At 29.5% G+C, this 24,969-nt stretch overlaps 1 protein-coding gene across 3 annotated transcripts; it reads right to left on the bottom strand.

Moving 5' to 3' along the window:
* Positions 1-903: 903 nt before the first annotated feature.
* On the bottom strand, positions 904-23,932 carry Ufsp1 (UFM1 specific peptidase 1). 3 transcript variants are annotated; one of them, XM_043042451.3, is made up of 6 exons: positions 23,722-23,932; positions 20,339-20,419; positions 19,428-19,553; positions 9,397-9,499; positions 4,023-4,099; positions 904-1,044 (listed from the first exon to the last, which is right to left on the bottom strand). In XM_043042451.3, the coding sequence occupies exons 1-6, from the start codon at positions 23,839-23,841 to the stop codon at positions 910-912; spliced, it is 642 nt and encodes a 213-aa protein (XP_042898385.1). In that variant the 5' UTR covers positions 23,842-23,932; the 3' UTR covers positions 904-909. The 3 variants fall into 3 exon arrangements, with proteins under 3 accessions (XP_042898385.1, XP_087006000.1, XP_087005999.1); XM_087149874.1 differs by having other exon boundaries at positions 23,618-23,921; XM_087149873.1 differs by lacking the exon at positions 4,023-4,099 and having other exon boundaries at positions 23,722-23,921.
* Positions 23,933-24,969: the final 1,037 nt, after the last annotated feature.

The following is a 24,969-nucleotide window of genomic DNA, read 5'->3' on the forward strand; positions in this document are numbered from 1 at the left end:
TAAAATTTATTATTGCCATATCTGATTTTTATAAATTTCACGTGACTGTTTATTTAAATAACTTATATTAATTTTTAAGAAAAGTACTATAATCACCTTGCCCTGGTAGTGAATACTACTGCTAGATGGAATTAGGATTTTAATTTCTGTTGATATATAATTTTTTAGCTCCCAAGTTAGGTTAGCATTAAATACAGAAAGAGGCAAATTATTTCTTTGTTGTGGTTCAATTATAATGCTCAAGTTCTGTTTGTAAATGTTATAAAAATCTTATTTTTACAAGTTCTTTTTTCTTTCTTATATACTATTTTTTATGTAAGTGCGGAGGCCCTTTAGTAATTATAGGACATGAAATTGTTTTTCTCTGTCATTGTTCAGTGAAACAACTGAATTTGAAAGCAATCTTGAGGAAAAATATGTGTACCAATAACATTTCAAGCAAGATAATTTTGAAATGAAAAGTGCAATTACCAAACCCGTCGTGTGCATTTTTCAGTCGAAATACCAGATTTAACTACTTTAAATCGAGAATAATTAGGTATTTTTTCACTAGTGATAATAACTAGACGTCACTTTATTAAGATTTGTTACTTGCATCTGGATTTGTCAGTCTAGGAAATAATTATTATGTTAGTTGGTTTTCACTTTACCTAGTGAAAATTTGCAGCATCATGTTCACTACACTTTTGATAACATACTTATTACTAATCATAAAAGAAATCGATTTGAGTTCACAAAATATTAAAAATACTTTGGGCTAAAACAAACTTCTAGATCCTATGACAAAAAAAAAAATTATCAGTCAGTTTAATTAAAATGTAAGATTTGAATGCAAAAAACAATTTTTTTTCGGCAAGTTATAATTAAATAAAGTGCACAGCAGTGCAATTTAAGTTCGTAGAAGAATTTCTAAGAAGTTTTTATTAATGGACAACATAAATTGTAAAAGGAGCTATGGTCAAGTGAATTAATATTTTGCCATGTTATCCATCCAGTTTCTTGTAGAAATTTTTTACTAACAGCTTTACCACAAAAATGAGGGTCCTGTAAAAAAAAAAAAAAAAAACATTGAATTAGATTTTTTTTATGATTTTTTTAAAAAAGTGAAAGAAAGAGATTAAGATTTCTGTAAAATCAAGACAGACTTACAATAATATATATATATACAAAAAAAGGAACGTACTGAAACAGGTTGCGTAGCCAAATCTTTCAACAAAAAATAAGCACCTTTTAAGTACTTTTTAAGCACTCAAAGAATATTTTTAAGCTCTATACACATCAACAAAATGCAAATTAATTTTCAAAGACAGTTCATGATCTTGATTATATAAACCATTATAAAAAGGTGAAGAGGTTTTTCGGTTCGATATCAGACGGTGGAAAATGAAGCCTGAAATTGAGAATATCTTGCAAAATGCAGCAGAGTTGCACATGAGAGTGCAAGATTCTCCCCGAATCCAGCTCAGTAAACGCACATGTGTACTCCCAAGTATTTCATCAAACACGTAAAATGATAGGCGTTTTCATACGTCATGGACCGGCGGGCCGCCGAAATAGATTGTGATTAAATTAATTGTGCAAACTTTGAATAGAACAATGTGAAAAGCGTGCTTTTGCATAATACGTGGCGAAAATCAACATGGAAAAGAAAAAAATCCTATTTTCGAAAAGGGAAAATTAAGCACTTTTTAAAAACACCCAATCAAAAAAGCACCTTTTAAAGGCCTTTAAAAATCGAAAATAAGCACTTTTTAAAAACGCTGTGCACCATGTAAAAATGAGTTTTGGTACGTCTATTCACAAGAAAGTTTTATTGAAAGTTAATATAATTTATACGCAAACACATGCATTGACATAACAAAATACAAACTTCTAGCTATATTTTTTACTGACACTAAATATATTTGTTATTCCACGAAATCAAATTCAATAAATCACGTCATTTTAAGATGTTTTTTTTTACAACCTTTTCTACCCATTCTTTGCTTCAGAAATGACATCCTGATAACGCTGACTCTAAATTCAGGAAAAAGGTGCAGGTCTGATGAAACTAGATTGTAGTCTGGATCAATTCTAAGCTCTCGTATACCTAGTGTGAGGTCTTGAATTAATGAAACGATTACAACTCCAGAATCATAGTCGCTCTCAAGCAAGATAGAAAAACTTAACTACCAAGTTTTTATTTTGAGGATCTGGATAAATTCCAGGTATCATAAAAACCTGGAATTTATCAAAATCAACTTACATCATATCGTTTTTAAACTAAATAATTTTAAATGATAAAAACTACATTGAAAGTAAATAAATTAAAAAGGGTTTAAGTAATTTAAAATCTGTATTTTTTTATTTAAAAATAACTTTTAGGAGCTCACATTACCAAATACTCTACTGACATAACTGTTTAACATATTCGGGTGACAGCAAAATTTCTGATCGGGCCGCGTTACCCGTATTTCGACTACTTGTGTAGGATATTCGTATGTATTTTAAAAGATAGTTCACAGGAAATATCAAAACTATTGAATTGTTATACAAGTAATACAAAAATGATTTATTAAGAAAATTATTTGGAGCCTCATAAAAACTTTCTTGTTCACTGCAATGTGACTCAATAAGAAATAAGCTTTCCATTTTTCTTTTTGAAATTTCAATGATTAGGGTAGAGATTGTAAGTTATACTTCTCTTTAACTCGGCAAAGATTCACACTGATCATGAAAAATGGCAAGATGAGAAACAGATGCGAAGCAACAGACATGATACCATGGAAATAAAAGGAGCGAGAAATTATTTTTTTAACCACCAAAGACTCGCATTATTATAATATTGGTGGAAGAACTTAGCAGAATACGCTTCGTATACTCGTGGCTTGAAGGAGGTTTCACTAGAGAGTTTGCATAGCTGAGAAAAGGTGACCTGGTTTTCGAGATGACACACCTGGTGAGTGAATCCTAGATTCTTTCCCCTTTGTATTACTTATGTATCAATATGTATTCAAGAATATTTTAAATCATTAAATTCTTAATTTAACGTTTATATGTTTATTAGAATTTTAACTCAAATTAACATGATACATACTAAAGTAATTTCAATAGGTGTATCAATAGATTGTTGCTGCCCTTTCAGATTTCAGAAAGCACATGAATTGGTGAAAAAAAAGTTTATTCAGAGAAAGCGTAGTTTTTAGTTTGCTTTTATAGCTTAATTTCTTCGACAAACTAATTAGACTATTTAGGTTTTCCTTAAAAGGTGTATTTAAATCTGAAGAATAATTTGAAGTTTGAACCGTTTAGTATTACTTTTAATTTTTCTCCTATATATCGAATTAATTATACAAATTAAAAGCACAAATATAAAACTCATTTGTTCAAAGATAATTTCCCAAAAAAAGAAATTTTTAATAATATATTATTAATGACTACAAACCTCCTAATTATCAGGTACTTAGTTTTTTTTATCATTGTTTGCTATGAAATGTAAAAATCCAAATTTTGAAATAAATTAACTGATTAGCTTTTGCAAAATAATTTTTAAAAAATTTACTATTTTCAATAAAAAGATTTACATTTAATTTATTTACCAGCAAAAAAAGAAACTATTTATGCATTAGTGTGTCTGATAAATAACCATTTCATGAGATGAAAATTGAATTCAATCGCAAAGAAGTTCCATAAAATTATAAAAATAATCTCAAGATTTAATAATGCCTTTTTATGCATTCAAAAATGTTGCTACCTTTTATAAAGTTATCTTACAGTAAAAAAAAAAAAAAATAAAAAATAAAAAAAAAATAAAAAAAAACTAAATTTTCCTTCAATTTGAAATGTGAAATACAAAATTTTTTGATTTTGTCAGTCAACACAACTTTTTACAAATAAAATTAATAAAATTCTTTTTTACAGAATAATTTTTTTTTTTTTTTGCTTAATGTTGAACTCATCTATTTTGAAATAAAATTAAAAAAAAATGTACGAATAATCAAACAAAAATATTTGAACAAACTTGGAAGTAATTAAATATTTACCAGAATTAAAAGATAAATCTCATCTTGATTTTCACAGATTCCAAGTATGCCCTTTGAGGAGCAATCCCGATCACCTCCTTAAAAAAGTCATTAAGAATTAAAAAAAAAATTGCTTAAGGAAAATACACTAACATCAAAAATATGGAAAGATTGAAAAATTACAATTATTCTTAAAACATCTACTTAATTCTTATATAGCATGTTTTTCAAGTGGTGCAAAATAGGTTAATCTAAATTTGAACACATATTTTTAAAACATTAAATACATTGAGATCAAAATATTCTAAAATTTAACTTAAGAAAAATTTTCATATGCAATAAACCGCTGTTTATCCATATTTTCCAATTAGCTGGTTAAATAGAACTTTTATTTAAATGTGGTGAAATGGAACATTTATTTAATCTGGTGAAATAGACCATTTATTTAAATACATTTTGATATTCGTTGCGGCTCACGGGATAGAGCATTCGCCTTCCAATGTGGAGAACCGGGTTTGAATCCCATCGATAACATGTAAAAAAGAATTCCGCAGCTGGCTAGCACCGACCACAGTGCTGACGTAAAATATCCTCAATGGTAGATGGATCATGGGTTAGCGTCCTCTGACTGTCAGGCTAACTGTAGGAGGTTTTCCTCTCAATGTAACGCAAATGTGGGCTAGCTCCATCAAAAAGTCCTCCACAAAACCAAATTTCTCCCACTGCTTGATCCAGAAGTTCCCTTGTCTTCTGGATTGGGTTCAAAATTACAAGGCTACGGAGTTTAACATTAGTAGACTTAAACCCAAAATTGGGTCAGCTATTCAACGACAGTTATAAAATATGAAATAAAATATATTTTGATGCATACACCATTAGCTATAAGACAGGCATCAGTTTCAGTAGCAACTATGCGTTTGTTTCTGGGTGGCCTGCAAAAATTATTTCACTTTTAATACTTATAAGGGGAGGAAAAGATTATATTTTCCCACTACATTTCAAGACACAAATTCTTTCCTTATGCATAAAACTTAATTCTTATTAACATTTTAAAATCTTGGGTGTTTTTTTTAAATGATCCAATATGTAATTATTAAAGCCCGGATTTTGATGACCTAAAAAATCTCAACTAATAACCTTAAAAAGTGCAAAAAATGCCCTTACAAAATGCAAAAAATGCCCTTAAAAATGCGAAAATTGCGCTAAAAATGCCTTATGAAATGACTTAAATAAAGTAAAAATATTGAACTAAAACATTGTTTTGCTCTTTAGAGTCATTTCAAAGAATATAAAGCAATGCAATACTTGTTCATTAAAGTTTGAAAAATATGTTTTATATCCTAAAATAACAAAAAAAAAAGGAAAATGTATTGACTCCAAAACATTTTCATTTTGTATAGAAACTTTAATGAATATAACAACTTCCATCTCATATTATTACTAAATATCAGAATTACCTTGGATTATTAAATGATCTTTGATATTTTGATATGTAAACGAGCGTCTCTTGTCTGAAAGCAAATTTTTATACCCGGAGAAGCTTCTTTCAACGTCTACTGACGTTATTGGTGCGTACTTGAAAAAGACGGTCTCACTTGCTGACAATTCTTCTTCAATTTGAAAAGATGTTGCTTCACCTGTTAATATCCTAGAAATTTTCTTCTTTGTTTGGAAGCCAGTGTTCTTCTCCAAAACTTTGTTCAATTTAGCTGCAGCTGCTACACTTTGTGCTATCTTTCACCTTGGTTTTTGCAACACTTGAATCACTACGTCAATATAATTTAATGCATCGCAAAGTTCCAATTCTTGTTTCTCCAAGCTTGTAATTGTCGAGGACACAATAGGAAAGTTAGACTTGATAAATGATAAGTTTCCTTCGATTTTATCAGAGGCCAACATGTTTTGCGCTATCTTAATTGATGCAGCATCTTCTGAATCAAGACAAATTATAAGACAAATCTTGCATGTCATGTAATAAAAATGCCCCAAAAAATAATAAAAATTGGAAAAAATTAACAAAAAACTTAAAAAATGCAAAATAAGCCCCAAAATTTAAAAAAAAAAAAAGCTCTATAAATCTAAAAAAAATTCTCTAAAGGACCAAAAATGCAGAAAAATGCAAATGTCATCAAAATCCGGGCCTTAGTAATTATATATTAAGGGTCTAATTAGTTTTTTTTTTTTTCATTATTTCAGAAATCAATAAAATAAAAAAATATTGCACTTTTTGGCCATCTTACTTTTTCTTTGATAGAAGAACCCCAGATCATATTCTAGGAATGAGGAAACAATATAAAAATTTCATTTTTTGCTCGTTTGTGAAACCCTTCATTTCACTCCAGAGAATATTTTTAGTTATAGCAGATGCTAAAAAAAATATTGAAATAATATCATTTAAAATTCATTATTTGACTATTGATTTTTTTCCTATTTTTTATGTGACATGAAACTGGTATTTCGATTCTATAAATAAGAGGAAATAATATCGACAAGACTATTGTACAAGAAAAATTTATTAGATTCATCGAAAAACTATTTAAAAATATATAAATAACATTGAAATAAATATATTGCTTAAAATACAAGAAGAATGATTTTATACTATAAAATTATAGCCCATTTTTTTGGTTAAGAATTTAATAAATTCAAACATATTTCTTGAAAAATATACACTTTTCTGTATATTTTCTTACAATATTCATTACTTTCTTTATTAACTTTGATGTTCGATTCTTGCAATTGAAAAGACTAAATATTTTTTTTTTTTTATATTTTACAATTTTCTTTATTAACTTTGATGTTCCGATTCTTGTTAGTTTCAGTTTGTAATTTCGGCCTTGTAATCTTTTGAATATTTTACATTTTTCTTCATTTTTTATTTATTTTGTTCTTAAATACTGTTTTTTTTTTTTTTTTTTGTCTCTTATGAAAAAGTTTGGAATTAGAAATTTTTTTATGCTAATCAATACCAAGTTGAAATCAAATATTGAAATATCATCTATAACTGTTCATCTGAAAAAAAAATTCTGATTTAGAAAATTTGTTACTGCCGATATATTTTTTCCTTCCAAACTTTTTCGAACGAACTATAATGCAATATAAGACAATATTATGCAATATAAGACAATATTACGCAATATAAGACAATATGAAACGAAATATGTATATATATATATACATGTATATCTAATTAAGAAAAAAAAGATTATATACATCAGTAAAAAATTAACAATATAAGACAATATGAAACAATATACATTTAATTAAGAAAAAAAGATTATACTATACACAAGAATTATAACATGTCAAATTTGAATTTTCTGGATAAATCAAATTAAAAAAAACTATAGCTGCATAATCAGGTCATAAAAGCTTCATCTGTTAAACTAGATTGTTGAAAAAAAGTTGGAAATTTTTATGTACCCTTTAGTTTGAGAGTCCATCCTGACGTCTTCTTTTATTCATGTATGCCTGATATAGCTGTCAGGAAATACACTCTATAACAAAAAAATCGACGCACCAAGAAGGAGTTGTCCGATTGAAACGAAAATTGGTGGATAGGAAGACAATGTACAGAATAGTAAATGATTAAAATTTCAGAACAATTGAATAATTTATTGCAGAGTTACAGTAACAAGTTCAATAAGGTGTTGATCCGCCTCTAGCCTGGATACAAGCTGCCACATGGCATGCATAGACCGATAAAGCTCCTGGATGGTTTCTTGCAGTATTTCCTGCCAAATTCGATCCAATTGTCGAACGAGGTCATCAACATTCTGTGCCAGATGCAATCACCTTCCCATCATATCCCAGACATGCTCGATGGGAGAGAGATCTGGTGATCTGGAAGGCCAAGGAAGAGTTTGACTAGCTTGCAGACAGTTCATAGCAACACGTGCCGTATGTGGTCTGGCATTGTCCTGCTGAAAAACCAGCCCAGAGTGGTGCAAAAGGAATGGTAGCAAAACAGGTCTTAGGATATCGTCGACGCATCGCTGTGCAGTAAGTGTACCTCTAATTACGACCAAAGGGGTCCGACTGTCAAAGAAAATGGCACTCCAGACCATAATGCCTTGTTGAGGGTCAGCGTGGCATGCAATAGTGAAGGCAGGGTCCCCCTCTGCCTTGTGCGTCTCCAAACACGTCTTCGATGATCGTCAGGACACAGTTGGAAGCGGGATTCGTCGCTAAAGACTATACCTCCCCAGTCGGCATCATTCCAGCCTGATCGAGCGTCGATTTTTTTTGTTATAGAGTGTATATACTTTTTGCATTCCATGGCTCTCATAGAATTCTCTCATGTCCATGGTAATAAAGTTTGACCAATATCTAATTTAACCACATCCACATGAATTATTTCTTTTTAACACTTGGGACACTGTCCAGACTGTTGTTACCAGATATTACCATCTTGCTAGACAGTTGATGTGAAAAAAAGCAACCACATTCCACCAACATAGAACACTGGCCTAACGATGAGGCTTCCCTCAAACAGAGTGGACAAAATGGATGTGCAAATCCAAAATGAACTGGCAACTCTTACTTAAGTTCTTGGATCATCTCAAACACTTCTTCAACGATTGGTTCATATGGTTTAGACAATTCTTGAAATGTATCATCGATCAGAACTTGAATTGTATCATCAATTATTTCAGGTTCATTTACTACATCCACACTTTTCAAGTTCTCCAACCGAAAATTCAAAATCATTCCCACCTCAGATGGTGATTCCAGTTCCTGAGGTTGGATCACAACATAAGGTGTAAAGATTTCTGTAGGGGTTGTCGGATGATAAACACATGGCGGAATTCCTTTCGTTAGTAGTGACAGGATCGCACTCTAAATTTAAATAATCTTCTAACACTGCAATTATTAAATAATCTATAGATGATTTAAGCATTTCTTTAAAAATTCTGTTCCTAGCGATAAGAAAACGGTAACGTTTTTAATATCCAGCACACAGTTTGAGCTAAAAAGAACTCGAATTTAAAGACTATTTTTCACGACAAGTTTAAACTTAATTTGGAATTAAAGGGCAATAATTTATAAAAAGGATTTTGCTATTAATCCAGAGGGCGCTGCCATCGATTCAGAGGTCGCTGTTGAATAACACATGTAGAAGTAAACCGTCTAGCCTATGACTCAACGTAAGAGGCGTAAATATGTTACATCAAGTGATTCATATTGGCTGTTTTGATGGAAAAACAAAAATGCTTTTGTCAGCTAGAAAGTGATTTGCAGCAGATGAATACTGTGGGCGGTGCTAGTCTCTTTCTAGACGATGCTACTAACCCCCTCTCCTCAGTTGGATCAGGCCCACTAGCAGCTTGGCCACCTGGCTGACAAATACAAAAAACTTGTAATATATTTATTTATATTCAATATCTTTACAAACCCATCATAATAGGAGAACCATACTCTTCAAAATGTTGCAAAATATTGTTGGCTTGATCTTTTAAATCTTTTAGAGACCTGTTGTGCATTATTCTACATGGAATCTGCATTAAAAAAATAGATTGAAAATATAATTTCAGATCCACATTTATCTTTCAAATAGAAGAATTTACAGATACAATTTGCAGCTCAATATTCTAATCTATCTGCAATCCTAACACAGACAAAGATTATTATTGTAAAAACTAGGCTTGATCTAACATGTACATAGCAAAAATATGCAAATTTTGCTATATACATGTTAGATCAAGCCTAATTTCTTAACAATATACTATTTCTTAAAAGAAATTGAATAAAAAAATTTTTGTAAATAGTAAATTTTCTGTACCTTATATGTTCAAATAGACAAAAAAAAAAAAAAAAAAAAAAACTTCCTGCATTTTGATTAAGTGTGTTTAGGAATTAATTATGATTTTGTGCTTTTTCTCTTTTACCCATTTTGCAATTTTTTTTACCCCTTTTCTTTAAAAAAAAAGTGACGTAAAATAATCTGCAAATGCTGTGATAATCTGTAGAATAGGAACCAGTATCTGGTATATTATATAGAACATGTAAATAGCATCTGGTATATTATACAGAAATTATTTGGATTAAAATATATTTTATACTGATTATGACAGCTCAGTATGCCTAGTCTAAATATTAGTATTATAATGTCTACATTAAAGAGTAACTTTCAGCTTAGGAGCAGAGGCGTATCTATGGAAGGAAGCGCCTATGGCAAATCTCGCACTGGCGCCCTTCCTAAAATATTTATAATCTCTTTTTTTATGCGATGCGAAATAAAAGCGTTGTTTGAAGTATTTAAGCCTTTTGGCAATATTGCAAAAAAGAGCCGCGGTGGCTCAGGGGATAGAGCATTCACCTTCCAACGAGGTGAGCCGGGTTCGATTCCCAGCGATGACTGCTCGACACGATTTCCGTATCCGGCTTGCACCTACCACGGTGCTGACGTAAAATATCCTCTTTGACGGATCATTGGTTACCCTTGCCGTCAGACTAACCGCGGGAGGCTTTCGTGATCCTCCTCTCCATGTAACGCAAATGCGGATTAGTTCAATCAAAAAAGTGGTCCGCGAAAGCAAATTTCTCCAAAATGCTCGATACAGGCGTTCTCTTGTCTTCTGAATCGGGTTCAAAATTACAAGGCTACGAAGTTGGACATCAGCAGTCGCAAACTCAAACAATTGGATCGGCTGTTCAACAACGTTTATAAAATTTTCCAAAAAGATTGCAACGCAATTTTTTTTTAATAGATTAATAAATAAATAAAAATTAACTACAACAATAAAATTATCTCTTTTTAATTATAATGCATTCAAGTGTGTTCGAAATCAGCATTAGTTAGAAATAAAAAAAAAGTCTGCTTTATCATATTTAAAGAAGATTCTCTTGCGTTTCTTCAACTGTCAATAACAATTCTAACAATTTGTTTAATTAAGCAACAAATACAATTAGGTAACAAAAATACGCACGCACAACAAATGTCTCTGAATTAAAGAAGAACTATAACATAACCAGACGATTACCCATTATTTTCAAAATTTAAACTGAATAAAATTAATTGTTTTTAGAAATAATCATGCTTTGCTAATACCAAAACAATAAAATCATCGAGATATAACAAATTCATTAAAGATCACAGTGTAAATAATTACGATTTGTTATGACAATTACAAATAAAATAGCTACAATCAAATTTTATAACTTCGTTAGCTTTTTATTTACAAAAAACCGATGGTCTTAATATAATTAAATTTTACAAACATTATATAATAACCGATAATAAGAAATAAGAAAAAATATACGTATAGTAATTAATACAGAACTCTAGACAAAATAGCGACAATAATACATTCTTTAATGAGAAATAAATTAGAGGAAGTTGACGTCTTAGTTTAAGAATATCTAGAAATAATTGATTTTTTAACAGTGAAAAAAAAAAGGCAAAAAGTTAAGAAATAGACCCCAAAAAAAATCAAATTATGAAAAATTTTCTTCGCATCAGAATGGAACAAATTAGAGAGAAAGCAGAAAAAAATTAAACAGATTTGAATCACAAGTTTGTAGACGTTCGGTGCGCAAAAAAATAAATAAATAAACGGACTACCCTGATAACTTTTGGTATAATAATCAGATCTTCACGTTCTTCTCATGTCAATGGTTCAAGGAGGTGACTTAAAATATGCTAATTAATAAGTGCAGGGACAATATTTCAAGTTACGAAATCAGACACTAAAACGTACTTTCTCTGAATAAACATGCCATTTTTTTGACTGATTTGGATTTCTGTACCCGTAAGTATTGGGGGTAGTCACAATATGAGAAGTAACTCGAGAGCTTTTCAATCGAATTTTAAAAAATTTTTCCCATAACTATAAAGGTCCTTTGTTAAAAAATATCTTTTCGTAAATATTTATTATTTTATTTATAATAGTCGTAAAAAAATTCAATTGTTAGATGTACATTTTTTACATTGTTTTAAAAAATACTACATTTTAGCGAAATTGATCAAATAGTCAAATTTATAGTCAAATTTATAGTCAAATAGTCAAATTTATAGTCAAATAGTCAAATTTATAGTCAAATAGTCAAATTTATAGTCAATAGTCAAAATAGAAATCAAATTTTAAATATCCGACTTTTTTTTAATTCTATTTCTCAGGAATCCTAACTCCATATTCAAACAACATGAATTTAGACCAACCTGTAGAACAGGGAAAAAAACTTTTTTTTAAAAAATAATCAAAATTAATTAGCTTTAAAATTTGCTTTTTAGGAAGAAGAGAAATATAAGTGATTGGAATATTTGAGGAAAAGAGGGCTTTTTTTTGTATCTTTATGAAAATACATTATAAGAATGCGTATACTTCATTATTTAACAAGGTCTAATTTTTCAATATTTAAAATGCTTATTGTTTTTTTTTATATTCCTAAAATAAGGATAATTATTTAATGAAAAATAATTATTGTGATTGTTACTTTATTGATTTTTTTTCAAGTAATATAATATGTAGTGATATAAACATAATGTAAGTGATATGTATTGTAAAAGACTTATAAAATTAAAAAAAAAGTAATTATTTAATCTAATTTTTCTTCTCTTTTTTTTTTGAAAAGGGAAGAAAATTGTAATTTGAAATAAAATAAAAGATATAGGGGAAAGAAAGATGACAAAATTTTGCACCCGAGATGCTATGGAAGCGTGTTCCATAACTCGAAGAAAGGTTGATAAATATTAAATAAATGTAATTTAAAAGTACAAAACAAACATGTCTTTATGAATTAAAAAAAATCAATTTGTAAGTAAAAGGATTATTGAAACTTACACTTAAAGCATTGTTCCTTAATATAACCCTTCAAAGAAAAGAAGGAAAAAAAACAAGTGGTTAAACTCAAAATCTATCTATTTATAAATAGAAAGAGAAACATTTATCGGTTGTTGGAAACTATTTGCTGAACGTAATGAATGTTACGTAATAAACGCAAAATTATTTACTTATCGCAATTATTTTTGAGGAAAATTAAGAAAATATATTCCCTCTAACATTAGAAATTTTAACATTCGTTGCTTTTTTTATTACATATTATTTATAATTATAATGCATTAACGAGTATTTAATTATACAATATATAATTATTAATACAAAAAATCTATGTGCATATTAAATGTACTGTCATAAAACAGTAACAATAAAAACTAAAAAATATTATAAATTCTAATTTATAGCATTAAAAGGAGGGAGAGCAAATGTCCCACTCGATCTACACATACAGAGATGCTAACTTGCAACTTAATGGGGAACTTCTTTCTAGTGGTAGCAAAATTTATGTTTTGATGTTTTATTCTTGGTTTATGTAAATCTGATTTAAAATTATATTTTCCGCCACTACGTATGTATAATTCGAAATTTTCCATGAAATACAATTTTACTCCAGTTACCTTGTGGTAAGAATTTCAAATTTTACCAATATCATCTAAAATTTTGCAAGGTTTAGTTTTTAACTCTCTACCACTTAATAAAATATTTCGGAGAAATCTTACATCCCTGCATATCGACATCATTTCTAGAAAATATAACGAACGCATATAACGGTATTAATAATTTAAGTATAATGCATTAATTTAAATATTTAGGAAATGATTACTTACAATCAAAGAAAATCCTTGTAGTACACGTTGTTTTCTTAAATCTATGAACCAACTATAAAAGTCCAGAAGCTGCATCAAAATAGATTATAAAAATCTAAAGACTTTAAATATTTGATTTTCTTGGCTTTAATCTTGAAACATTAACTAAAACGAGCAGAATTTTTTGTATGAGCACCTAACTACTTATAACGCCTGCCCTTTATTTTTCAAAATAGTGGAAAGTATTCATTATTAAATCGTTCCATTGGTTTAAATTATTTGTAGAGCGAGTCATCAGAGGAACCTCCTATTTTTAGTATTTCACACTTTAGTGGCGGTGATTCCCACCATGGGTGGTAAAAATCTCCTGTTGAGGAAGAATTTACGCTAATTTATAGAAGGGGCTCTACTTGAAATCTATTCAGCAAATTCCGAAAACGTTTTTCAAAGAGATTTTAACCCCTGATAAAATTTAAGATTTACAAGCATTTCACTACAGAATAATTAGTCTAAAGCAAGACTGGGACACCCCATGGTTTTCACATCTCTCTGTCCTCTGGTCATCACCATCTTGCCATCTGGTTTTTCTGCCTGAAGGGGTTCCATTCATTTCCTCCCCCGAAAATCGTTCTTTTAACTGGAGGTCTCACTTTCCTTAAGATAAGGGGAGAAAAATTTCTTTACGTTTGTCACCAACTTTTGAACTTCCAAAGTTTCTTTCTTTCGCCTTTCATTTTTTTAGTCTGTTGTACTACTAATTTTTTCATATAGATAAATATTTTAAATTTAAAGATTCAGCTTATATTATTATAATTTATATTTAACGTATAGCATTTTCAATTACACATAAATAATATCAAATAATCTAAGTAGAAAAGCATTTTTTCCAAATAAATTATTTTAAATTTAATTGACTGTTTAAGTAAACTATTTTAGATAAACGAAATCAATAAATATTATTTTTAGGAATTGTTTTCTGTTTTTATCATCTTATTATAAAAAAGGACACGATTTTAAACAAATACGCTATGTATTGCCGAGGAAAAAGGCATTGACTTATATCTATATATTTGCTACTCAAGAGCTATAACATCATACATAGTACTACAATACACATTCAATACAATTCTACAATATACATTCTTAATGCTAGTACATATTCCATACTTTTGTAATCTAAATTATGTTATTAAGTTAATTATTTTATTTTTATATGTAACCATGATTTTTTGTGGCTATTTTAGTGTTTTTTTTTTCCCTTGTGCAATATTATAGTTTGACTCTGAGTTACAGTTTCAATAAAGTCTTATAAATAATGTCTTGCTTGTTTATAATATTGGGAACTTCAATATTTATAACTCTTACTCGTGAATAACCCATCTGAATGAACATTATTACTCATCGTTTATACCTGGAAAAAAAAAAAAAAAAATTTCGTTTTCCTCAAAAAATTTCACGTTAAGTTTGTGCTTTATTTTTCGTTTTTAGTAGAAAAAATGAAATTAATAATGCACTAAAAAAATATAATAAATAAAATTCCCTGTAATTTTCTATAATAAATAATGAGCTTACATTTTGTCTTTTCATTTTATCAGCGATAACTTAAATTCTTTCTATTACAGCTTTGACGTATCGTGAAGCAATAAGAAGCTACATTTTAGAAAAAAAAATAAGTTTAAATTCCTTTTAATTTAAATATGGGAGCCGCGATGGCTCAGGGGATAGAGCGTTCGCCTTGCAATGAGGCGAACCGAGTTCGAATCCCAGTTGATACGAATTCCGCACCCGGCTTGCACCGACCACAGTGCTGACGTGAAATATCATGGAAATATCCTCAGTTGTAGACGGATCATGGGTTAGAGTTCCCTTCCCGTCAGGCTAACCGTGGGAGATTCTCGTGGTCTTCCTCTCCATGTAACGCAAATGCGGGTTAGCTCCACGAAGGCAAATTTCTCCCATTTCTCGATATAGGAGTTCCCTTGTCTTCTGGATTGGGTTCAAAATTACAAGGCTACGGAATTAGGTCGGCTGTTCAACGACGGTTATAAAATTAAATATGGGGCTAAAAGTCTTTTTGTCAAAGGATTTTGATCGACATTAAATCTTAAATATTTAGGAAATTCTCTGAAATTAAAAATATTTTTATTGGAAAGTATCAAAAAGTTAGTAAAGAGAGTTATAATTATAATTATTAAAAACTCTGCATTATTCTTTAAATTACGATATTATAATTAAAATTTGGTTTTTGCCGAAATCATCGTAAATATAATAGTAGAAAAGAAAAAGCTACTTTTAATTACTGATTTATTTTAGTATTTATCTTGAATATATGTTTTTTTTATTTATTTCGAATCCTCTGTTGCTCAACTTGAAAGTATAATGAAAGAAAAAGTGTCTAGTGAATGAATGCAGAAACGTGTATGAATTGTTATTACACAGACGTCAAGTTGTTTAAAAAGAGGGGGTATGTGGAATGTTTTTTTTCTTCTTATTTCCCCCATTTTTTTTAATGTTGAATCCAATATAACAACTTAGATTTCCCGCGCTTTTCGAGTTATGTAAAAGCGCTGGAAACCTTGGCCCTCCTATTATCCCTAACTGAGGTGGTCTATGAGTTTTCAAACGAAGTTATTAAAAAAATGAAAAACAGTGGGAGGTTAAAATTGTTTAACGCTCGTCACCTACTTTGTTTTTATTATTAGCGGTTCCCTTTCATATTTCACTCCCCCAGTTATAAAAAGAGTTCCTCGAAAGACCTCGATGTCTTCTTTTCGAGCCCTCGAGGAAAGGTTAAATGTTGGATGCTTTTTTTAATTCTGCCATAACTTGAAAAAAAAATTAGTAAAATTTTTAATTAAAAAAATAATCGTTGATGTTGATTGATTTTGCGCCTTTTTGAAATAATGCGCCCATGGCATTCGCCATACTTGCCATACCCTAGATACGCCACTGCTTAGGAGCATCAGATGTAATTCTTAATAACCCGTGGTCACAGGGGCATTCACACGACGTCCATTGACTGACCCATGAAGACTTGTACCCCAGTAGCTATGCTACTTGTTATGCACTACTTCCAACCCCATCTGCTACTTTATCATTCATATTAAATTTGTGTTCAACAAAATAAAGTGAAAACTTGAAACAGACAACAGCTGTTATGGTTCCAAAATAATAAAATAAAAAATTTATGGATCTATAATATTTGCCTTGAATTTTTTCTATATTTTTTTCACATATGTTATTTCTATCTACAATAAGAAATGAGTCCAAAAAAAATTTTAAACATGAAATTGAATTTTCTGTACATTTAAATTACAAATCAACGTTACATTGTTATCTTTATTTTTATCATTCATTTGCCTAAATACAGCATATATAGCAGCCAACTTTTACGTTTTACAAGGATGATTTTGATTATCAAAAGATTATTGATTTACAATTGCAGGCAGAAATATTTCTATTTTATCTTGTCACAACTTAAATACACCATAGTGAGATTATTATGCATTTATATGCTATACTTATAATATATGTTCAATATCTCAAAGTTGAAGAGGTTCTAAATAAATTTTGACATAGCAAATTTTCAAGATAAGAAGTTCAGAGCTAAATATGCTCTAAAAAGTAGAAAAATATATTCTAAAATAGTTCTCTAAAAATTATAGTCATTAAACATAAAAATAACTAATAGTTATGCATGTAATGATAGTTGACTACAAGTCTAAATACAGCAATGATAATTTTATATTTAAAAGTAAGACAAAAATAATTATGCATTAAACAGAAAAGAATACAATGAGTTGAATTGTGATTCTTCCCATAAAAATTCATTTCCTATTTCGAAAAATATTCAGTGTAACAAGGTTTTGAAAAGAAATTCTTCAACATAGGAATTCAAATTAACATTATGTCGACATGTGATGTCAAGGAGGAAAATATGTTTCCGACTTAACAAGATTTTTGAGATATAGAAGTTTGAGATATCGAGAGTATACTATATATGCTTAATTTATTTATGTTCAGTGGTGGACAATAGTGTTTCAAATAAATTTATATCTTCAAGAATCAAATAGAAAAAAAAAAAAATTTTGCTACCACTTTAAACATAAAAATAAAATCTTGACAAGATTTGTAATACAGTCAAACCCTGCTATACTGAACCTTCAAGGGGCGAAATTCCGGCTCACTATAACTGGGTGTTCACTATATCCGTAACGTAAGCAATTTAACTAATGGTTCCCAAATTCCTCCCTTTTATTACACATTATTCAAATAAATGACTGAAAAATATTAAGTAGTAGCAAAAAATTTGTTATTTTTTATTACTCTTCGTCTTGCGTACAATAATAAAAAAAAAATTTGTAATCATTAGCTGATGAGCTTCAACATCAGGTATGGAAACACTTCAAGACTCTCAGATAATTTTTCCTCAATTTCTGTTATTCCGTTTTTTAAAACTGTCTAACCTGCCATTCGAGCACATAAAAGTAGTCTCACAAAATCACTTAGCAAATTCATCGACATTTGTCCAGATACTGGAAGATTGTGGCTTTGAATGCTGAAGCACTTCAGTAATGCTTCTTCAACATCCTTGTGATCAGCTTTTCTCAACTTTTTTTCTGCTATCTAAATTCTTTTCATGAGCAGAAATTGTTAATTGCCTATTTTTCCATATGTTACAAACTGTAGATTTGGATAGTTTATATTCCCTATAAATATCAGCTTGATTACATCCATTTTCAATTTTTCTGATTATGCCCATTTTATTATCAATGGAGAACGTTTTACGTTTACTGCTTGCCATAGTTAAATTTGAGACACTTGTTTGCAGGATTTTTTTTAACTGAACTGGGAGCAAAAAGAAGTTTAAAGGAGGGCCTTATCAACACAGATCAGTGTCCAATCCTTTGATCAATAATTAATAATTACTCATTCCCTATGACAGAAAATGCACATTGATCGCACTGACACAACACCTAACAGTTACATCATCTGCCCGGGTTGGAAACATCTGCTTGATTTGTTTAGGGATGGGAAAGTGAGATAAAAGAAAGAAAAAAGAAATAATACTTATCGTTACATTCCCCTCTATAGATTGTTTTAAAAATCAGCATATGTATTTATTTTGAAGTAGAAATTTCAAAATTATTACAAAAAAATTAAGGAAACAATCATTCGAAGGCAGAAAAAAGTTCATTATATCCAACTTCCTCACTTTTTTGGTTCACTACATCCACAAAAAATAACATTATACATGTATAGAAAGGCACGGGACTGAACATTTTGTTCACTATATCCGGGAGTTCATTATAAACCGTGTTCACTACAGCAGGGTTTGACTGTAGTTGGTATGTATGATGGTATATAGTTGTGCAAGATTAGATATAATTCTCTGCATTGAATTTCAAAGGAGTTTTGTAACTTAACTGAAAAAGTTTGAGAACTTCTACTCCAGATTGTGAAAAATGGATGCCTTAAACTAAAAATTAAATGACTAATAATGAAAAAATACACTAAGATTTTAAAAAAAGTTAATATAAAAATGAAAATATCAAAATCTGAGCCTAACTAATTATGTACACATTTTATAAGAAAAATATTTTAGAGATAGTACCAAATCTGACCAACTAAAATATTATACATTTTTTTTATAGATAAATTAAATATAATTTAAGCCACATAGAAACATTTCAGGTCTTTATGCATGTAGGCAAAAACATCCAGAATCTAAAATCTGAATAAATTAAACATTTAATACAAACTATGTAAATAAAATATATTTCTATTCCCAATGATTGAAAATAAAGTGATGAACTTTCAAAGTAAAATAATGTTTATACTTCATAAATATGATCAATAACATATGCTACTTCAACAGTTCCAATCCATTCCTTTGATTCAATAAAATCATCTTCTTTATCTCCGATTTCTACTAGAGCTCTTTGGATTTCTTTTATTGATGGAACCTAAGGATAAAAAAAAAAGGTTGTCTCACTTATTTATCGATAAACATAATAAAAACGTAAAATTATCAATTATAAGGAAATATTGATAATCAATAGACTTCATAAACAGGTTTAAATTATAAAAAAATCCAAGATGATAGACACGAAACTATACGTCTAAAGTCTTTTATGGTATATTTAAGATGACATATTAATGTATAAATAAATATAAGCTGATATATAACTACATAATGAACAAAGAAGAAATTACTATCTTTTTCGTTATCTAGGTGTTCTAGGAAAAAACATAGTTTTTTTTTCCTTCTTCCTTTTTTTTTTTTTTTTGCAAACATATTCTTTTTAACATCAGTTAAATTGAATAGACAAAAATAATATTTAATATTTTATCTGTAAAACTACATGCAATGGACCTATTAAAATATGAATAATAACAAATATACCAATACATAAATGCAAAATTTTATGTTTTTTATAAGATAATTTTATTTGTAGTTGTCAAAAACTGTTAGATGACAAAAATTCGCTAACTCTGATATCAATAAATATAATATACTAATTTATTTTATATGAAAAGCTAAAATAAAGATTTCTTTTTAGCACTTATGCACATCAATTCATTTTTTAGTAAGCGAAATGCTTAAATAATGCTATACACATTCGATAAAATTTTACTGTATTAAGCTTTAAAAAGTCTAAAGTCAAACAGCCCCCTTGCATTTTAATTATAATCATTGAGTAAGTATAATGCAATACATAATTGAAATTAATTTTAAAGTGAAACTTACCTTCATAAATCGTTTTTGTTTTTGTTGTTCTATAATCCAAGAGCAAATAGTCTGTAAGGTTCTATAGCCACACCCCCAGCCCTAAATAGTAATTGGAAACGTTTAAGACTAATAAAAAGAATTAAGATGAATAAAAATAAAATGGAATAACTTAATACCACACACTATAATTTGAAAAATCAAATTGCTAAAATTACTCGGTTATAAATTTCTATAAATACTTCAGTATAGTTTAAACATAATTTTTTTATAAGAACATACTTAAGTGCGAAATGATAACACGAAATAACAAATACTAGCCGATTTCTAGGTATAAAACAAAACAATTTAAGTGAGATCATACACTGAAAGGGTCATGGAAATTTTATAGTTACAGGGGAAAAAGTAAATACCTAAAAGAAAAAGCCAAACTTGATGGACAAAGCTCACAACCAGTTATTTTTTTAAAAAATTCATTACGAAAACCAGGCTATGACACTTCGGTGATTGTAGTACACGCAATGTTGATTCAATACAGAAATGTTCCCAATAAAATTTCATCAAAGTAGAGTAAAATATTCCTCTACCTGATTAATGCTAAATGAACCTTTCCAAAAACTTAAGAAAATATAAAGCAAATTTCCTTGGAAAAACCAAATTAATATTTGATGCTGAACTAATATTTGATTTTAATTTCCTTTTTATTACAAATGAAAACCTTTTTTGAAAATATAGTACATCAATGTGTAATAATTTCTTAGAGCATTAAAGAGAATTAAGAGAAGTCAATATGTTTGAGTTTGTTTTTCATTTTTCTTTTGCTGAAATAGGAGATAACTGACATTCTTAAGTTTACGAGAAAATAAGATTGCCAGTATTGAAAAGCTGGGGGAAAATATAGTTGAGAGTGCCCCTTGGCAAAATTGGCGACTTATGTTTGGCGCCATTCTTGTTTGCGCAGAATAGCGTGGTTACAGGAATGGCGGCCAAAACATAATGATATTTCAATGAAACATTGGAAAATTTCAACAAAACTTTATAAAATTGCAGTGAACACAATATAAGCAAAATTAATAAACCCAATAAAATGCATTTTGAATCGAAACAAAAATTAACGGAGTAAGAACAGAAAGAAAAAGAAAAAAATAACTCACTTCTTCATTAAGCTTGAATATCCTCAGATTTAGGCGCACAGAATACTGTAATAACAGTTAGATACTGTCTAAATTTATCATGAATAGAATCTCTGTACCTCCATCGGCACATAAATTCGGCGAAATATGAATCGATGGCATCTGTGGTACCGGACTGTCGGTAATATTTTTTTCTGAAGTCCCTTTTAATAACTACCCACATACCTTCAATCTTATTGGTATGGGTCCCGGTTTCCGGATCCTTAAATGTCTCAGAGTGGTTTACTGATAAGTGTATGAATCTGCTTTCTGAAAGACAGTCGTACGACTTCCAGCAACTGGACATTATCGTTGTTCCGGGTAAGATATTTTGTTGAATTATACTAAACAAAGTTTTTTTTTTTGTACGACCTGAAACAACTTCAAAAAAAGCATCTTCTACTCCCTCTCTCAACACCATCAAACAGCACTTTCCTTCCACCCGTTTACCCCTATTGTATTTTCATTTCCCAAATTTACTGTAGTCTATTTCTACAATCATGCGAGGTCCCCCAATCATTTCATGCCTTCATGTACATATATCCACACAGTCATCCCTACAAAAATTCTTCCAATCCGTTATAGTCATGTCATTGTTCATATTGAGTTTGTTTCAATCATTTCGCTATTAGCTTCATACATCCACATCAACGTAAAAATTAAGATATCAAACATACTCAAATTATTCTCCTCCAACCATGATCCCTTTCTAATGGATCGTTTTATGTGGTGAGCATTTGAACCTTTCAACGCTGTCTGATCAATCTTCATATTCGACCAGAGACATATCTTTCCCACAAACAGGACATTTATATCTATTACTAATTAAACCTTCATTCATACACCAGTCAACCACTGCTTTTTTTCCCATTGTTATTTAAATCGTACAGAAACTTAAGATTTATCTTATTTACTGTATTCATTTTTAGTACCAGAAGCAAAAGTAACCTTACCAGCTGGTATCCCAAGTAGAACTAACAAATCTCTCAAACAGTGTTGCCAGAATTTAAGATTAAAAAGTAGCAAATGGGAGCTTCAAAAGTAGCGGGTTCGAACATTTTGTAGCTCAAAAAGCTACATTATAGACATATATATTTTATTGTGAATTAAGAAAATAAGTTAAATTTCAATGCATTGCGTTAACAATTTCGTCAAATTCACTATTTTGTTTTAACTCAGATTAAAGGTCATGTGATTTTTCCAGAAGATAAACATTTAATAATGGCTGAGGTAAAATTTCTTTCCCCATCATACTCGCCGTGCATTTTTCCATATATATCTTTGCGATTTCACGAGTCTTTGATTTGAAGCATAGATATGGAGAGATTCTAGACTACGCGCAGCAAAACAAATCAAGAATCCAAAATTAAAGCTGATGCGTTTTCAGGAAGAAAAAAAAATTCTTTTTGAAAAAAGATAAAGAAGCAGCAGACTTTTTAAAATAATTTTATAGAGGGAAAGGAAAAAAATTTTAAAAAAGTATTACTGTACGAAAAAAAGTAGCGCATTTTTCAGATTTGAAGAGCTTGAAAAATATTGAATAGCCCAAATTCGATTTTCAGTAGCGGGGACTTTTAAAAGTAGCCCAATCCACTCCTTGTTGCCCAATCTGGCAACACTGCTCTAAAATTACATATACCGTTGAACATTTAAAAACAACGCTAAAATCTAAACAAATCAGAATCACGATTAAAATCTAAACCAACCAAAATCACGATTGGGTTTCAACATCGCCCAGCTTGGCGATCAACCACGATCACAACTTGGCGAGAATCAAGGGGTACCCTCAAATATAGTCTACCCGAAAAGCTGTTAGTAGTTTTTAATAGTAATCTGTATGTATGTTTACAGATCTGTCAGATACATGCAACGCGAGTACCACAATTAATCAAAGCTCAATTTTTTTAAAAAAATGTCAGTTAACTTTTAATTCCGAGGATATTTCCGTATCGTGATCTTTAGCAGAATAATCATCAAATTTTGGCAACTTCCGGGCAGAGGCCAACGAAAAAGAGAAAGGGCCCAACTCCAAAGCTATAACTCGTGTAACATCTACAACAAAACAAAGTTAAACATCTACATTTTGGAAAAAAAACTAAAAATTGAAAGTTTAAAATCTATTTTGCACCTTGGCGATTGTAGTTGGCACGACAGATCTCAATACAGGAATTCCTAAAAAACCACAAATATTTAAACAAACGTATAGAAAGAGAATGAAAAAATATTCCAGACCTTGTCATCGGTTTTATCACAAAGATAATGATAATAAGAATAACTTCCTCGTATAAATGAAATTTTAGAATATTTCACAGGTGGTTCCAAACCACTATGTATGTCACGTAATAAATCCATCCACACAGTTTTTCATTTTTCGAGAAGAGAAATGAACGAAATTCATCTTTTGTTTACTTTTATTATTTATACAAAAAGATTTTAGCTACCTATTTCTGTTAAAATAAGTTTCATAAATAATATGACACTCTGTTCTCAAAAAAAAGACAGAGACAACAACAATTTAGAGTCCCAGAGCGCCATCTTGTGGTATTCTTAAAATACATTAAAAGAGGTCAAAGTGTTTAAATTGCTTTAAGTTAAAAACAGGAGAAATAAAAATAATCAATCTTTTTAGAATAAATTTAGCGCATTTAAGAAAAATTCTTACGTGTGAAATTTAGAAATTATTGTGACAGCAATTTGATTTCGTCCCCTCAAACGAAAATTGTGGCTCTGCTCTGCGACGCCTATGCTGAAAAGGATTTGATATTAATTATTGTAGTTCTTAATAATATATGAGATGATATAATAATGTAAATAAGAATTTAACAGTTTAAAATATTTGATAAGGATTAATGACCTTTGACAATATTTACTTTTATTTTTTAAGCCGAAAAAAGGAAAAAAATGGTTAAGATATTTTACTTGAATCGAAAAAAATATCAATTAACCTATTTAAGGATTGCTAAACTTATTTTTAATAGTTTTTTATAACTCATATTTAGTGTAGTTTCTTTTCTTTTTTTAAAAAAGGGGAAGAAATTCCCAAAAAATGCTTTTAATGAAAATTAAAAAGTGTATTTGCTTGAAAATCTGAGATTTTTATGTTAGTTTTACATTTGCGTATATTTCTCTGCAACTATTTAACCGAATCAAAATATTTTCATTCGCAATATTAAACCTCGTTTGTTCAAAGGTAATTTCACGTAAATATTACTTTTCTATAATTTTTTTTTATTAAAGACAACAAGGTGCGTAGCCAAATTTTTCAACAAAAAATAGCACCTTTTAAGCACTCTTTAAACACTCAAAAAATATTTTTAAGCGCTTTGAAAGATATCATAAGAAATTAAATTTTCTATCACTAATAGATAAAAAAAAACATTGGCAATGTTTAGTTGGTCCCCGTAATCTGTAAAAATTCGAGAGATTTTTCGATTCTATACAGAGGGCGGAAAATTAAGTCTGAAATTGAGAATCTCTTGC

This window comes from Parasteatoda tepidariorum, chromosome 8 (genome assembly GCF_982258835.1).
Source record: "Parasteatoda tepidariorum strain Cologne lab strain chromosome 8, Ptep-v5.0, whole genome shotgun sequence".
Taxonomy (NCBI): Eukaryota; Metazoa; Arthropoda; class Arachnida; order Araneae; family Theridiidae; genus Parasteatoda; species Parasteatoda tepidariorum.